This window comes from Moschus berezovskii, chromosome 23, assembly GCF_049115385.1.
Source record: "Moschus berezovskii isolate FMDL1 chromosome 23, NW_MosBer_1.0, whole genome shotgun sequence".
Lineage (NCBI taxonomy): Eukaryota > Metazoa > Chordata > Mammalia > Artiodactyla > Moschidae > Moschus > Moschus berezovskii.
Window position 1 is genome coordinate 21,001,067 of NC_142482.1, and position 16,669 is coordinate 21,017,735.

The 16,669-nt window shown below is 43.5% G+C and overlaps 1 protein-coding gene across 7 annotated transcripts in view; it reads left to right on the forward strand.

Annotated features, from left to right (window-relative positions):
* Positions 1-16,669, forward strand: part of ANKS1A (ankyrin repeat and sterile alpha motif domain containing 1A) — a 177,077-nt gene that overhangs the window by 93,603 nt on the left and 66,805 nt on the right. For all 7 annotated transcript variants that reach the window (XM_088831379.1, XM_088831383.1, XM_055407061.2 and 4 more), the window contains one exon: positions 3,540-3,660. In XM_088831379.1, coding sequence (XP_088687505.1) covers positions 3,540-3,660 — 121 coding nt within the window. The remainder of the gene's footprint in view (positions 1-3,539; positions 3,661-16,669) is intronic.

Genomic DNA, 16,669 nt, shown 5'->3' on the forward strand with positions numbered 1-16,669 from the left:
AATCCTTTTAAGAATGTATAAGTCAGTGTTGGAGGTAGAGGCTGATTTCCGTGCTAGGTACAAATTCTGTCCTTATTTTTTTCTATCCCTTAATTACAAAATACTTATTATTATGTCTCGATTAAGGGGTCTCTAGAATTACAGGCTCTAGGGTAATAATACATTGCCAGCAGATACACGTGCATGTAGTAAATCCCTACTTGTTTTTATGTAGAGGTTAGCTTTATTACTCCCTTTTTACAAGGAGAAACCTAGCAATAGGTCTTCAGTCAGGGCTGGGTCTCTGTAAATGCCTTATGCTGCCTCCTTAATAAGGACTTGGAGTAAAGTTTCTGAAGTCCAGGGGTAAGGGGAAGACTCTTAAAGAAATATTGGATGACCAGCACTTTCTCTTCTCCCAGGACTTTCTAGGGCATACAGTTTGATAATAATACTGTATCAAGAAATTGTAGGAGGAGAAATTTCCCTCCCAACTCTTCTGGATTGGAGACTGAGATACATATTCCAATAGCCTGAAATTCTGGATCCATTGGGCCACCATAGTCAACATTTGGAAGACCCTGAGAACCCTGGCTTTGCTTCCGAAGCAATGATTATAAGTGCATGAATACAGAGATGATATGGTCTCGGTCATTATCCTTTTAATGATCCAGACAGATTCTGTTCACTGTAGTTTGAGTGGATGGATCTTCTCCAACAGTGGGCTTTAAGAGAAAAATTTGGACTCTGGCCTTCACCATCTTCATTTCTTATACACTCAAAGCTTTATTACCCCAAACCTCATGTTGTAGGAGGTGAGCACTCTGCCCTGGCACTTGTTTCCCGTTCCTGAGGTGTCAGATCATCCATGGAAGCCTTTAAGAGAAACTGAGTGTACCTGACTCCAGGAAAACTGATCTAATGACCAGATCATGAAACTGCCTTAAAAAAAATCAAACATACACACACACACATATATTCAGCTATTCAGATGTTTTCACCCCACCAGATGGGCTGCCAACTGCATCGGACTGATGTGTGTTTTCTCTCTGCTTAGATGTGCTGAACGTTCATGGGAAGCTGCAGCTCTTGTGATATCTCTTTCCAGAAAGCTGCCCACACCCGGGTGGGCCATCCCATGGTCACAGTTAGGTGGCGACTGGTAGTTGCTTTTCTCTGCAGCTAAAATGTCACTCTCTATAGAGCAGAGGATGCGTTTTTGTTTTTTGTGGGGTTTTTTTGGTTGTTGTTTTTGATTTATTGCAAGCCCTGGAAGAAAGGTGAAAAAAAGATTAAGGAATAATTTAGTAAAAAGCGGAATCCTTTCTGTTGAAAATCAGTTATTGCCTTATTCTCTGTGACACAGGGCTTCTTGAATGGGAACTGGGAAGACTTGCAGAAAAGCAGTTTATTGCTTTTTCATGAGATTTTAATCCCATAGCTAGCAGAGGCCAGGACCAAGAGGAAAAGATCACCCTACGATTGTGTGGGTCTGAGCAAGGGACCCTCATTAGACATCTGAAGTGGGGAGAGGGTTTCGAGTTGAGTGGAGAAACCATACTTCACAGAAAAAAATAGAGTCCAACTCAGTCCAGAATCTGGAGGAGGGGTGAATTTTTTTGGCCCTGGCTCTGCTGGAAGCTTTCTGTGTAACCTTGAGCAAGTCCCGGGACCTCTCTGGGAACTGGGTTTTGTCATTTGCTGAAGGAATGAGCTGGAACCAGGTGCTCCCTAGCTGTGGCTGTAATGGTTCGGGCCCCTCCAGCTCTGCCATTGCTGGTTCTCTGCTTCTGGTTGTCCTGCACAGGAGCCAGGCAGGGAGTGAATGCAGGTCCAGTGGCCTGATTTTCCAGAAGGAAGTCATCAGCCCTGTCCTGCTTGGGAAGAAAGGATATTATAGGCCAGGCACCCAGGCTGTCAAATACCTCACAGAGAAGACTGCCTGGGGCTGTGTGAGAGCGCTGACTGCGTGCAGAACACTCACAGAGTCAGATTTCCAGGGCTCTGCCTAAATGATGGCCCTGGGTGTGTAAAGTTGCAGAACACATGTTCCTGTCTGTGAACCCTGTGGTGTTAAGTTGGCGCTGTCTGAACTGCTTCGTGGCCCCTCTTTGTTCCCTTAATTGTGTTCCTGTGATGAGGCGAAAGGAATAAGTAATCCAGGCAGATGGCTCCCTGTGATGAAATAGTTTTTAGCTATCAGGTGGCCCTCAGTAAGTGGAGGTGCCTGCTGCACTCAGCAGAACTTTGGAGAGACCGTCACTGTCTTTGGAGTGGCAGCCTTGTTAGCAGACAGGAAGCTGCAGTCTCTCGTTGAATCTGAGGCTGCTAGGATCTGTTATCTCATTAGTCTGTAACGCTGTGAGCTGTGCCTCCAAGAAGCCAGATCCTGATGAATCACAAACCTGATTTGTTTCCAGTGAGCCGTGGGACATGTCAATAAAGGAGGAGGTTTCTGGGTGCGCCAGAACGCCTGACGTGTAGGGTCCCCTTGTTTATGAGATTGACTCTTGAATCCCTCTCACACCCTCCTTCGTAATATAGCCCTTGTTCCAGCCAAACTCCTCAGTCAGAGATTTTGTGCTTTGGTTTGCTTTCATAATAGCCAGTATTATATTTAATTTGGCTGTGAAACATGTTGGATTCTTAGCACCGATGAGCCAGAATTACCCTCTATAGCAAGTAATCTCCATCCTCTCTTTCAGTGTGATTGTGGCATGAACCGTCGTGTTTCTGGCTTGTGTAGAGATGCTTGGCTTCTCTGGTACAGTGACTGGCTCTGGCCACAGGCCTCCAGCTGACTCAAGCCAGTTGGCAGATGTCGGGGCCAGCTCCGGCCAGTCATTTCATCAGAGACACTTGGCTGCCTGGATTAGGGGTTTCTCAGGAGACAGAGCCGCTTTTTCTCCACTGAAATTCATCCTTGCCTCTCTTCAGAACAGAGATTGGTAGAATTGATTTAAGATCGTGTTCTCCTAAGTGTGGTAGGAAGCCAGCTTTGGGAAAATCCTCATCTATAACCCTGGGGCCTATGAAGAAGGGCTCACAGAAATAGAGGATTTACAGACAGCTTTGTTCCTCGTAAATGTATGTCAGTCAGGGTTGGTTAGAAATCGTTTTAAACCCCTCTTGAGAAGAGGGGAGGATTCCCACCTTTGGGGTGCCGTGTGAGTGTTAAATACTAGAAAAGAGATTTGGAGAGAGAGGTCTTATGGCGCATGGTGACTGAAAACCACTCGGGGGTGCTCTCCGCGGAAAAGAGACCACACAGAGAGGGGCGAGTCAGCGGAGGGGGTGGCTTGGACTTTATTTATGGCATTTTGGAGGATGAAATGAGGGAAGGAAAGGGAAGTGTTTTAATAAAAGGCCATTGAGGTTTGAGGCCCAGAGGTATAGGCAGGAGAGCGGTTGTAATTCCCTGTGACACTCGACTTATTTACCTTCTCTTCCCCTCCTCTCTTCCTCTCTGAAGAAAAAAGAGCCGATAATCTCAAATTTGTTTGACATAACCTGTCTGGGTGTTAGCCCCTCGCCTGAGAAGTACATGCTTTCTCTCTCAGGTCTTGGCCATGAGACCCTGGATTCAGGGGAGCGCAGCCAAGGAGGAGGATGAACACCCTTATGAGCTGCTGCTGACAGCAGAGACGAAGAAGCTGGTGTCTGTGGATGGAAAGGCAAAAGGTAGAGCTCCCACCCCTGCTCCTGGCAGAAGCAGCTCCAGAAGGGCTGAAGGAGATGATGGTGTTCCTTGGACTGGGCAAGTTGGGTTTCAGGGCATTCTGGTTGGTGGGTGTATTATGGCCTTTCACTTTCAATACCCTGGGCTGGAGTGGACTTGTCACCTTTGAGCATGTGAAGCAAGGAAAAGGTCAGGTCAGACTAGGTGAGTGCCGAGGGAGGGGAGGCTGGCAGCCTTATGGCCAGGATTGATTTGGGGTCTCAAATCACAAACCCTCAAGTTCCTGCGGTGGAAAAACAAGCCCAACAAGTCATTCCCCTTGGGTTCAGGCTGACGGCACAGACTCCGCTTTGAGGCCTGACCTCAGAGTGAGCCACTCCTGGGGAGGGGCCCGTGATTGGCTGCCACCCGGTAACTGGAGTGCTCAGTTGCCTTGGCCTACTTTCATTGCCTCTGCGAAATCCAGCTTCCTCTGTGAAGGGTGAGGGCTGCAGGACTGAGAACCGGCCAGGCGGTGTGTTTGCGGTCCCCACCAGAGTGAGTGTGCCCCTCTGGGGCGTTTGTGACGACCTCTGTCTCCTAAGGAAGAACAAGAAGGGTGGTGCAATTCCCACTGCAGGTGAAGGAACCCCCACGGCCTCTCCCAGCTCCCTATAGCCCACCGGCCTGGGGCCCTTCACAGGCGCCGTTAGTGCCTCCTTCCATCCTCTGACAGCCCAGGGTGCAGGTAAGAGCGGGGGATGCAGTGGTGCCTTTGAAAGTACCCTCTACGAGGCCTGTCAGGGTAGCGGTGGCTAAGAGAACGTGTGTGGATGTGTCTGATACTGCCGACCTTATTTTTAACAGTCCTGTGTAAAAGGTTTCTCCTTAAGTGCGTAAAGTTTGTGGTTATTTTCATAGTAGTTTTGATTTGTTTTTATGGTTTCCATTTGGAGATTTTTTTTTTAAAAAGTTATTCAGAAACAGCAAACTTCAGCCTTTCTGTATACAGTTTTGTGAGTTTTGGCAAATACAGTTGTTTGACTGCTGCCACCACAATTAAGATAAAGCACAGTTTCCTCACCAGAAGGTTCTTCTGTGTCCCTCTGTTGTCAGTCCTGCCCCTCCCTTACAGTCTTAGCTCCAGTGTCTGTCCCTATGATTTTTGCCTTTTCCAGAACATTGTATAAAGGGAATCTTGTAGTACATACCTACAAAGGGTTCCCAGACCCAGTTCCTGTGTGTGTGTGTGTGTGTAGGTGTGTAGGCTTCCCCACACCAAGAAGCAATTCTCTGATGTCACTGGGGTCTCTGAGACTCAATCTTGTCTCTGAGGTTGTCTGCCCAGGGCTAGAATCAGATTTCACCATAAAGGGCTCAGTCCCATGAGACTGTCCTCCATTTGAGACACCAGTCATAAGCCCAGGTTTGTGCATCTGACCAACTGGCTACACACTGGAGGCTCCAGTGACCCCCTCCAGCTCAGGATGCCAGTTCTACCTGGACTTCTGACTGACTGGCTGTAAATTAAAGATTAAATGCCTCATGCCTCACAGAACTGAGGGAAGCCCACATACTCACCAGATTACCAATTTACCATAAAAGGATATTAAAGGATACAAAGCAATAGCCACATGAAGGGATACATAGGGCAAGGTCCCAGTGAACAGAGCTTCTGTCCTCCTCGAGCTTGGGGCCCGGCCTGTTGGCATGCAGAAGTGTTCTGGTTTCCCTAGCATGGAAGCTGTTGGAAAAAGTGGGACTGACTGAAAAACTGTCCTTTTTGGTTTTAACGGAGGCTTCATTGCCTAGTCATGATTAACTGAATCATCCTCCAGTGGCATTGGCTCAGCCTCAGACCCCTTCTCCCTTCCTCAGGAAATCAGGGGATGGGACCAGACGTTCAACCCTCTCAACACATGACTGGTTCCCCTGGCAACCATCCCCCACCCTGGGGTAGGATCCAGAAGTCACCTTCATTAATATCTTAATCAGAAAATTCCTTTTGTTTTGGGAGATATGAGCCAGGAACTATGAATAAAGGCCAAATATAGCTAAGAAATATATTTTGGTCATCTCAATGACCAAGTATATATTTCCTATAAATCACAATATTCCAGTACCCTTTTGAGTCTGACCCTTTCACTTACCATAATTCACTGGGACTCATCCTTGTTGTTGCATGTATTAGTAATCTGTTCCTTTTCATCTCTGAGTAGTATTCCATTGAATGGATGTATCACAATTTATCCATTCTCCAGTTGAGGGCCATTTGGGCCATTTTCAATTTTTGGCAGCTGCAAATAAAGTTACTGTAAACATTTGCATAAAGGCATTTCTGTGAACATAGTTTTCATTTCTCTGAGGTAAACACTAGAAATGAGACTGCTGGGTGCTTTATAAATAAATGCTTAAGTTTATAAGGAAATGCCAAACCATTTTCCAGAATGGTTCTACCATTTTACGTCCCATCAGAGTTACAATTGCTATGTTTGTTCCCTGGCATTTAATATTGTTAGTTTTTAAAAATTTTAGCCATTCAAATAGGTATGTAGTGATATTTCACTCTGGCTTTAATTTACATTTCCCTAATGACTAATGGTATTGAACATCTATTAATGAGATTCTTTGGCATCCTTGTATCTAATGAATGGTCTGTTCGGATCTTTGGCTCATTAAAAAAAGTTAGGTTGTTGCTTATTATTGAGTTGTAAGGATTTTTTATATATTTTGGATTTAAGTTCTTTATCAAATAGCTTACTTTCTCCTAGTCTGTAACTTGTCTTTTTATCCCCTTAACCATGTCGTTTGAAGAACAAAAGTTTCTTGATTTTGCTAAAATTCAGTTTACCCTTTTTTTTTTTTTTTAATTTTTCTAATGGATAAGGCCACTAATGTTTTCTCCCTGTATTTTCTTCTAGAAATGTTACAGCTTTTGGTATACATTTAGACCTAGGATTTATTTTTTTCTTCACATTTTTTGACTGAAGTATAGTTGATTTACAATGTTGTGTCAGTCTTTGCTGTAAGCAAAGTGACTCAGTTATGCATATATATGCATTCTTTTTTAATGTAAGACTGTTATGGTTCAGGATGTTGAGTATAGTTCCCTGAGGTGCACATTAGGACCTTGTTTATAATAGTTTGCATCTGCCTACCCCAGACTCCCAGCTGATCCCTTGCCTCCCCTGCTCCCTCTTGGCAGCTACAAGTCTGTTCTGTATGTCCACGAGTCTCTCTCTGTTTTGTAGGTTCATTTGTGCCATATTTTAGATTTCATGTGTAAGTAATGTGGGCCTCCCTTGATGGCTCGGTGATAGAATTTTCCTGCCAATGCAGAGACTCAGGTTCAGTCCCTGGGTTGGGAAGATTCCCTGGAGAAGGAAATGGCAAGCCACTCCAGGATTCTTGCCTGGAAAGTCTCATGGACAGGGGAGACTGGCAGGCTATAGCCCGTGGGGTTACAAAAGAGCTGGACACGACTTAGTGACTAAACAACCACCACCTAAGTGATATATGGTATTTGTCTTTCTCATTCTGACTTATTTCACTTAGTATGAGCATCTTTAGTTGCACCCATGTTGCTGCAGGTGATATTATTTTCTTCCTTTTTATGGCTGACTAGTATTCCATTGAATATACATACCACATCTTCTTTATCCATTCATCTGGCAGTGGACATCTAGGTTGCTTCCATGTCTTGGCTATTGTGAATAGTGCTGCAGAGTGGGTGGAGCACCAATTACTAGTTGTCTAGTAATAAATCATGCTGAAATCTAACCCTTAATGAATTTAACGCTCTGTTTGAAAAGGGTGGGGTTGTTTGTTTTTTTTTTTTAACTTTTCAAATTTATTTTTTAAGTTTTTGGCCGCAAGGTACATAGAATTTTAGTTCCTTGATCAGGGATTAAACCGGAACCCTCTGCATTGGAAATAGAAAGTCTTAACCACTGGACCACCAGAAAAGTCCCTTGAAAGGAGTTCTTAGTGAGGGAAGAATCTTTAGCATCATGGAGGAATGAGATTCCAATTCTTTCTTTCAAAGATCTGATCTGGAACCACTATAAGGTCAGCTGACTCAACCTTTGAAAGGAAGGAAAGGGGAAAGTCAGATGAACTTCGCAAATGGGGCCAAGTGACCTTGATAGGAAATTTCTGCCCTCAGGTTAAGAAATCTCTAGGTTCAGGAGAGAGCTACCCAGGAGGACTTCTGATCTCATCCTCCTTTGCTTTGGTTTCTTCCAGCTCTGCAATATTGGGCTAACTGTTGAGAGTGGGTGGTGCTGGAAGCAGATTTAATTGAACCGCAGCATGAGAAGTGTGCCTGCCTCCAGGCAAGCTGCTTAGATCACTCAAAGAGCTTTCAGACAAAGGAGTGGCGACATTAAATATGAAAATAGGCTCTGCCAATTTCTCAGTAGCCTGGAAGAAACGCCTGCTAGGATTGGTCAGAGTGAGGCAAGTCAGCAGATGATGTCGTGTGTTACTGCATATTAAATTTTCCCTGCTTTTCCACTTATGTCATTATCTTAGGCAGCTTTTATGAATTAATTCATCAGTTTTTTAAAAGGCCGTGTTAATGAGACTACCAGAGCTTTCAGCTCCTCCTTTATAATGCTAGAAACTACAATGTGAGGGGTCGGGTAGGAGTTACTTTTAATTACATTTTAAAATTACATTTATTTTAGCTCACTGGAAGGAAAAATTTCAAACAATATAAAAGTGAATATGAATAAAATGCTCAGATTTTTCTCACCTCCCTGCTACTCCATTACCAGAGATGACCATAATGCAAAAGAGCGAAATGGCTGTCTGAGGAGGCCTTACAAATAGCTGTGAAAAGAAGAGAGGCGAAAAGCAAAGGAGAAAAGGAAAGATTTAAGCATCTGAATGCAGAGTTCCAAAGAATAGCAAGGAGAGATAAGAAAGACTTCCTCAGTGATCAATGCAAAGAAATAGAGAAAAACAACAGAATAGGAAAAACAAGAGACCCCTTCAAGAAAATTAGAGATTCCAAGGGAACATTTCATGCAAAGATGGGCTCGATAAAGGACAGAAATGGTATGGACCTAACAGAAGCAGAAGATATTAAGAAGAGGTGGCAGGAATACACAGAAGAACTGTACAAAAAAGATCTTCATGACCAAGATAGTCACGATAACGTGCTCACTGACCTAGAGCCAGACATCTTGGAATGTGAAGTCAAGTGGGCCTTAGAAAGCATCACTACGAAAAAAGCTAGTGGAGGTGATGGAATTCCAGTTGAGCTATTTCAAGTCTTGAAAGATGATGCTGTGAAAGTGCTGCACTCAATATGCCAGCAGATTTGGAAAACTCAGCAGTGGCCACAGGACTGGAAGAGGTCAGTCTTCATTCCAATCCCAAAGAAAGGGAATGCCAAAGAATGCTCAAACTACCGCACAATTGCACTCATCTCACACGCTAGTAAAGTCATGCTCAAAATTCTCCAAGCCAGGCTTCAGCAGTATGTGAACCGTGAACTCCCAGATGTTCAAGCAGGTTTTAGAAAAGGCAGAGGCACCAGAGATCAAATTGCCAACATCCGCTGGATCATGGAGAAAGCAAGAGAGTTCCAGAAAAACATCTATTTCTGCTTCATTGACTATGCCAAAGCCTTTGACTGTGTCGATCACAATAAACTGTGGAACATTCTGAAAGAGATGGGAATCCCAGACAACCTGACCTGCCTCTTGAGAAACCTGTATGCAGGTCAGGAAGCAACAGTTAGAACTGTACATGGAACAACAGACTGGTTCCAAATAGGAAAAGGTGTACATTAAGGTTGTATATTGTCACCTTGCTTATTTAACTTATATGCAGAGTACATCATGAGGAACATTGGGCTGGAAGAAGCACAAGCTGGAATCAAGATTGCTGGGAGAAATATCAATAACCTCAGATATGCAGATGACACCATCCTTATGGCAGACAGTGAAGGGGAACTCAAAAGCCTCTTGATGAAAGTGAAAGAGGAGAGTGAAAAGGTTGGCTTGAAGCTCAACATTCAGAAAACAAAGATCATGGCATCTGGTCCCATCACTTCATGGGAAATAGATGGAAAAGCAGTGGAAACAGTGTCAGACTTTATTTTTTGGGGCTCCAAAATCACTGCAGATGCTGATTGCAGCCATGAAATTAAAAGACGCTTGCTCCTTGGAAGGAAAGTTATGACCAACCTTGATAGTATATTAAAAAGCAGAGACATTACTTTGCCAACCAAGGTCCGTCTAGTCAAGGCAATGGTTTTTCCTGTGGTCATGTATGGATGTGAGAGTTGGACTGTGAAGAAGGCTGATCGCCGAAGAATCGATGCTTTTGAACTGTGGTGTTGGAGAAGACTCTTGAGAGTCCCTTATACTGCAAGGAGATCCAACCAGTCCATTCTAAAGGAGATCAATCCTGGATGTTCATTGGAGGGACTGATGCTAAAGCTGAAACTGCAATACTTTGGCCACCTCATGTGACGAGTTGACTCACTGGAAAAGACTCTGATGCTGGGAAAGGTTGGGGGCGGGAGGAGAACGGGACGATGGAGAATGAGATAGCTGGATGGCATCACCGACTCTGTGGACATGAGTTTGAGTGTACTCCGGGAGTTGGTGATGGACAGGGAGGCCTGGCGTGCTGTGATTCATGGGGTTGCGGAGAGTCGGACACGACTGAGCGACTGATCTGATCTGATCTGATTTTTTACTTCAGGCCATGTGCTATCTTTTTATAAAAGTGATCATATGAAATTGTTTTGTTTGTTTTTAACCTAAAATAGGATCATATTTTACAAACTATTTTGTAAATTTTTTTTTAATTTGTTCATAGATCATAAATAACTTTTGTCACAGTTCTAAAAGTCTACCTTATTATTTTAAAATTGTTAAACAGCCCATAACTCATTTAAAAAAATGTTTTATTTTATTTAGAAATTCATCATATGTATATATTTGGCTGTACCAAGTCTTAGTTGCAACGTGAGAACTCCTAGCTGCAGCGTGTAGGATCCAGTTCTCCAACCAGGGACTCAGCCTGGGCCCCCCACGTGAGGAGCACGGAGTCTCAGCCACTGAACCACCAGAGAAGTCCTTCCATAACTCATTTTTCTATTCACTAACTGATGGATTTTAAGTTGTCTTCAGTATTACTTCTCTGTTATAAATTATGCTGCTGTGAACATTCCATACAGACATTCTTACATGCTTATAAGAGTGTTTCTCTAAAAGACATTGACAGAAAGTAGAATTAGCAGATCAGAATGTAGATGCATGTCTAGATCTGTTAGTGGAGCCACTTGGCCCCTACTTAACAGTGAATGAATGTGTTCTTTTCCCTATACCTTTTCCAACACAGAATATTATCACTTTTTAATGTTTTTCCCCATAGTAAGCAAAGGAAGTTACTTTTGAATTTGGCATTTCCCTGATCCAGTGAAACAGAGCATCTTATCTTATTGATTAGGATTATATGTTTAGTCTGTGAGTTGCCTATCTTTTTTCTTTTCTATCATTTTCCAACTTAGAAATTAATGGTAGTAGAAATACTTCGTTTAAGCACTGATAATATTTGGCCAAAGTGGTAGTCAGCATAAAGTTTTTCTTCTTAAATTCATTTGTTAAAAACAAGAAAGACTAGAACTTAAGCAGGAGAAAGTTTCAGAGAGCAATTAATAAAGATAAAAGCAGATACAACAGGTCACCTACTTTATGGTGTGCATTTACACTTCAGTTAAACACAGAAAGAAAAAAGGAAAGCAGAAATGAAATTTTAAAAACAAAGCAAAAAGCAATAGGTTTGATAATTAGAATGAAAACTTGTCTGTTTTTCAAAATATCTCAACATTTCTGATCAAGAAAAGGGGAACACAGCATTTAGGAAAAATATAAGAAATATATGTAACCACAAATTTAGAGATTTAAAAAATTAATAGAAAGAGAATTAATAAGAATAAATTTTATTTGGCTAGAGTTGCTCCCATCCTCCTGGAAAGAGTTGTCTGGGTGAGTTATTGATTCATCACGATGACTAGTTGAGGAGGGGTTCATACTGGCATTTGGTGCCCAGTGACCAGGAATGCTAAGCATGCAGGACAGACCTTCACAGTGAAGAATCTCCAGAAATGCCAGTTGTGTCTGTGAAGCTGAAGTTGCTTGCTCAGTCGTGTCCGACTCTTTGCGACCCCATGGACTGTCGCATACCAGGCTCCTCTGTCCATGGGATTTTCCCAGCAAGAGTACTGGAGTGGGGTGCCATTTCCTTCTCCAGGGATCTTCCCGACCCAGGGATCGAACCTGGGTCTCCCGCATTAGAGGCAGACGCTTTACCGTCTGAGCCACCAAGGAAGCAATTGTGTCTGTAGAGACGACAAAAACTGACAGAAGGAGAAAACTTTAATAGATCCATGAAGTGGAAAGCCCATCCTCCCTCCCCAGTAAAGGCACTAGACTCAGATGGTTTTATGACGGTTTTATCCAACTAGATATTCCTCTGTTATTTCAGTTGTTTCAAATGTAGAAAACGTCTTCTGAAATCTTTATACAGGACTGGCATAGCAGAACAATGCTTCCTGTTTTGTTTAGCACAGTCATTTATTTCTCTCTAGAGTTTAACTCTCTGCCCCCTGAACACTGGGGGCATCCTCCTGCTCAGAGAAGCAGTGGATAAGTTTGTTAGCAAATGGGATAGTAGCGGACCTCTAAAAGTCATTGTTCCCTGTGGAGCTTTTCTGCAGCATCCACTAATAGTGTTTCGGCCCAGGTGAAGTGGTTACTTAGCTTAGGACAGTGATGCACGATTACCAGAAGACAGTGATACATGGGGAGTCCTTGGCACATGCTACACCTCTGAGGTCTTAAGATGCAATTAAGTCATTACTCCTGAGAGCTGTGCATTTTGGTCTGTGTGAAGTTCGTGAAGACCTTAATCTTTTTGAAGTGGAGGAAAAATGTTATTTTAGCTTCTCTCTCTACTCACACGTCCAAAGTGCTGCCAATTTCCAAGCCTTTGGGGAATTCTACAGTGTGAAGTTTGGCTTTTCCTTTTGGCAGCCTGGGATTGAGTTTTGTCAGGTGTGCTTTCATTTGCACACCTTTTAGTAGAAGGCCCACTTTTAGTTTAGCGAGACTATGGGAAGAAGATTTAAGTAAGTACCTGTATTCAGTCAGCCATCTTAACATGGAAGTCCAGGCCAGCTTTTCTTTTTTTGGGTGCTTTTCCCAAAAGCAAAAATTGTAAATGAGAGAGTGTAACAGTTCAGCCTCATCTTCAGCAGCTTCCTCTTCTCTCACCCCTTACATCAGAGGAGCCCTATTGTATCTTTTCAATTTATATTTCTGAGTTGGAGCAGTTCACTTTTCTTTCCATTATGGAATAAGTTCGAGCTTTGTAAGCTATGCATCTCTATTTTCTTCCACCAAATGTATCAACAGCCATTTATATACATATGTATACATGAGACATATGTAAAATAATCATAAAAGGTCAAAATATGTTAAAGTGATGTAAAAGTAGTTTTAGACTTCAAAAAGGGATAAATTATGTCAGTGTAAGAGATCAGAGGTGACTTTATGAAGGAAGTGCATTTGAGCTGAACCCCAAAATAGAGAATGGTACTTGCTGAGCAGAAGGGAGGAAGAAGAGGGCCTTCCCAGGCGGAGGGTGTGGCGTCAGCAGCAGTGAGATGGTGGGCACGACAGTATGTTTGGAGAATGGTAAAGTCCAGTGTGGCTGGGACCAAGGACTGGTTGCAGAATACTGGATCTCCGATGGCGGTCTGTTCCTCAGACAGTGACGTGTTGTTGAAGCTTTTGAATGAGGTGACAGGATAGAAGCCACACTTAAAGAACAGTCATCACTCGGTGTCCTCAGGGGATTTGTTCCTGGATACCCTCCCCCTGGATACCCTCCCCCTCCTCCCCCCACACAGCAGAATCCCTGGACGCTCAAGTCCCTTATGTAAAAGGGCATAGTTTTCTGTGTATAAGCTCTATGTAGCTTCCCAGATACTTTAAATCATCTGAATTACTTTTGATTCCTAATACAATGTAAATACTGGTAAGTAGTTGCTGGCCCATAGTAAGTAGAAATTTTGCTTTTTGGAACTTTCTGGAATTTTTTTTTTCTTTCTGAGTATTTTAGATCTGTGACTGGTTGAATCCACCAATGCAGAACCCATGGATATGGAGGGCTGAGTGTATGTGTAATTGTAGAATCTTAGATTGAGGTTGGGAGAGACTGGAGTTAGGGATACCTTGAAGTCGAGAGAGCTCAAGGAATCTCTTAAAAGAAGTTAGAGCTCAGGCTAGGGGGATGGTGGGAAGGGACTGGAAGGAGAACTTGGTAGCAGAGGTTTTGAACAGGCAGCATTAACAGGATCTCATTCATCCAAATATGGATGAATGAGGAGGAGAAGGCATTGAGGATGAGTCCAAGGTTTTGAGCCTGGTTAACTGGGGAAGTTTGGCCGCCTCGTGCGACAGGTTGACTCACTGGAAAAGACTCTGATGCTGGGAAAGGTTGGGGGCGGGAGGAGAAGGCGACGACAGAGAATGAGATGGCTGGATGGCATCACCGACTCTGTGGACATGAGTTTGAGTGAACTCCGGGAGTTGGTGATGGACAGGGAGGCCTGGCGTGCTGTGATTCATGGGCTCGCGGAGAGTTGGACACAACTGAGCGACTGAACTGAACTGAACTGAACTGGGGAAGTATTGTGCATCTAACAGAAACGGGATTGAAGGAGGGTCACATTTGAGGAAATAAGTCCAATTCTGGATTATGTTAAATTTGAGGTGTTTCAGTTACCAAAATATCCAGCTAGAAGTACTCCATAAACTCTTGGAAATGTGGGTCTGATATTCAAGAAAGATGTAATGATTAAAATACAGATTCATGAATCATCCGTGTTGAAGTGATAGATAACGTAAGAGAAAATCAATTGCTGAGGGAAAGATTAGAGAGATTGAAGATGTCAAGAATAGAACTTACATTTAGCGGCAGAGAGGAAAAACATGGGAAGATAGCCAGGATCATGCAGTATCTTAGAAGCCAGGCTGAACTTCCAAAAACCCCCAGATAACTGTCTGTCTTAAATAAGATAGTCCAGAAGTAAGAAGTCTAGAGCCAGTATATGGCAGTTCACGGTGGTCAAGGACCCGGTTTCCTTCTGCCATCTTACAGTTCAAGATAACTATTCAAGTTCAAGCTATCAACACAGGCCAGAAGGAAAAGAAGAAGAGCACTTTAAAGGCAGTTCTCAAAAGCTGCACAAACCACTCTCACTAATAACCCATGGGCCAGAGCTTGGTCACGTGGCTATACCTAGCAACTGAGATGAGAAATGTCTTTATTCTAGGTGTCTGTGAGCCAGTCTAAAAAAGTCCCGTGACCAAGGAAGGAGGAGAGAACTGAGACGACTAGTAAACAGTGTCACATAATACAGTAAGAGCTAGAAGGATAAAGACTAGGAAAATCACTGGGCAATGAGATGGCCTTTGGTAAATCCTAGATGAGAAGACATACTTCTCAAGTGGGAAGAGATGAAATTATCCCCAGATTTTGACATGATGTTGAAAATAAGAAGGTTTGATCTAAATCATCTAAGTAAATTGGTGCAATTATCTTCCCAAGAGTATAGGCACCAAGGAAAGAGGTGAGGAATTGATCTTACGGCGAAATCATAGTTTTCACGAGGTGAATAAAAGCATGACTGAGCCTGGTAGTGAGGCTTGCATTTGAATTCCTTCTCTCCCACTTCTTGGTTGGCATCTTTGAGGAAGCCGTGTAACCTCTTTAAGCCTCAGTTTCTATGGGTAAAGTTGGGATACAGTTTCTTCCCTCATGGGTGTTGTGAATATTAAACGAGAACACGCTTAGCACAGTGTCTGGCACAGAAGAGCTAGTACCTAATACTTGGTAGCTGTTGGAAGACAGCTGAGTTAAATTGGTAGAGGACTCAGTCAGTTGTTTCTTGAGTATTCAGCAGGGCTCAACATTCCAGCAACTGGAGAAGAGAAAGCAAATGGCTGTGAATATCCAGTATTGGAACTGGCAGAAGATCAAGGGAAACGGAGATGGCAAGTGTGCTATTAAAGCAGGCCTGGTTAAATATCATGGCCGAGTGGAAGCTGATCCAGGCAGAACTGGTGATGCTGGACAGGGAAGTGTGAGGGGCCAGAGGTCCAACAACAGCCCGTGAACAGACTCTTAGGGAAGAGTTCAGGGAAACGGGGAGATGTCAGGTAATCAGGACCAAGCTTAGCAGAACGGTCCTGAGTCTCATAGCCGAGCTGTGCCTGTGGGCGCTGTCTTGGGAGGACGTGGTTCCTGACCTGAGTGTTCTCCACCGTGCTGTCACACACAGCTCTGTACTAAACTTGCAAGACGGCCAGACCTGCCCTGGCATTTGAGTTTTATTCTGCCTGGTTCACAGGGCCACTTAGAAGAAACCAGTCTTCTCTGTTGAGCTGGGGAAAAAGGAAGCCAGACTCGGCGCTGTGTTAGCATGAAGAACAGTTTGGAAACCGTTGTAAATGAAAAATGATGGCAGCTTCCATTAACTGAACGCTTCTTATGGGCCAGCCGTGCTCTGGGTTCATTTACACTGATTAGGTCATTGCATATCTCCAGACAAATCTTCCAAGTAGAGGCTATTTTTATCCCTGTTTAATAGATGAGGAAGAAAAAGTTAGGTGTTAGAACTGGCCCTTAAACCCTAACATAGCCAAATCCAAAGCTTGTTTAACCATGAGGTTAAATCATTTCCCCTGAAGCCCTGCTACTATTCATGTTTTAATGTCACAGAGCTGGAAGGGAACTTAGGTCATCTAATCACAGATTCAAACCATACTAAATATCAAAGCTTTGGAGAATGCATCCCAGCCATTAATTTTTGAGAGAGACCCAGAAAGGAAAAGGCACAGGGCTGCAGCTCCAACTTGGGCCTCCTGAATCCCAGTCCAGCTCTTGTTCTGTTTCTCAGGTTGTCATGGAACAGTGTGGACTCTCAGTCTGTTTGTCTTGTCA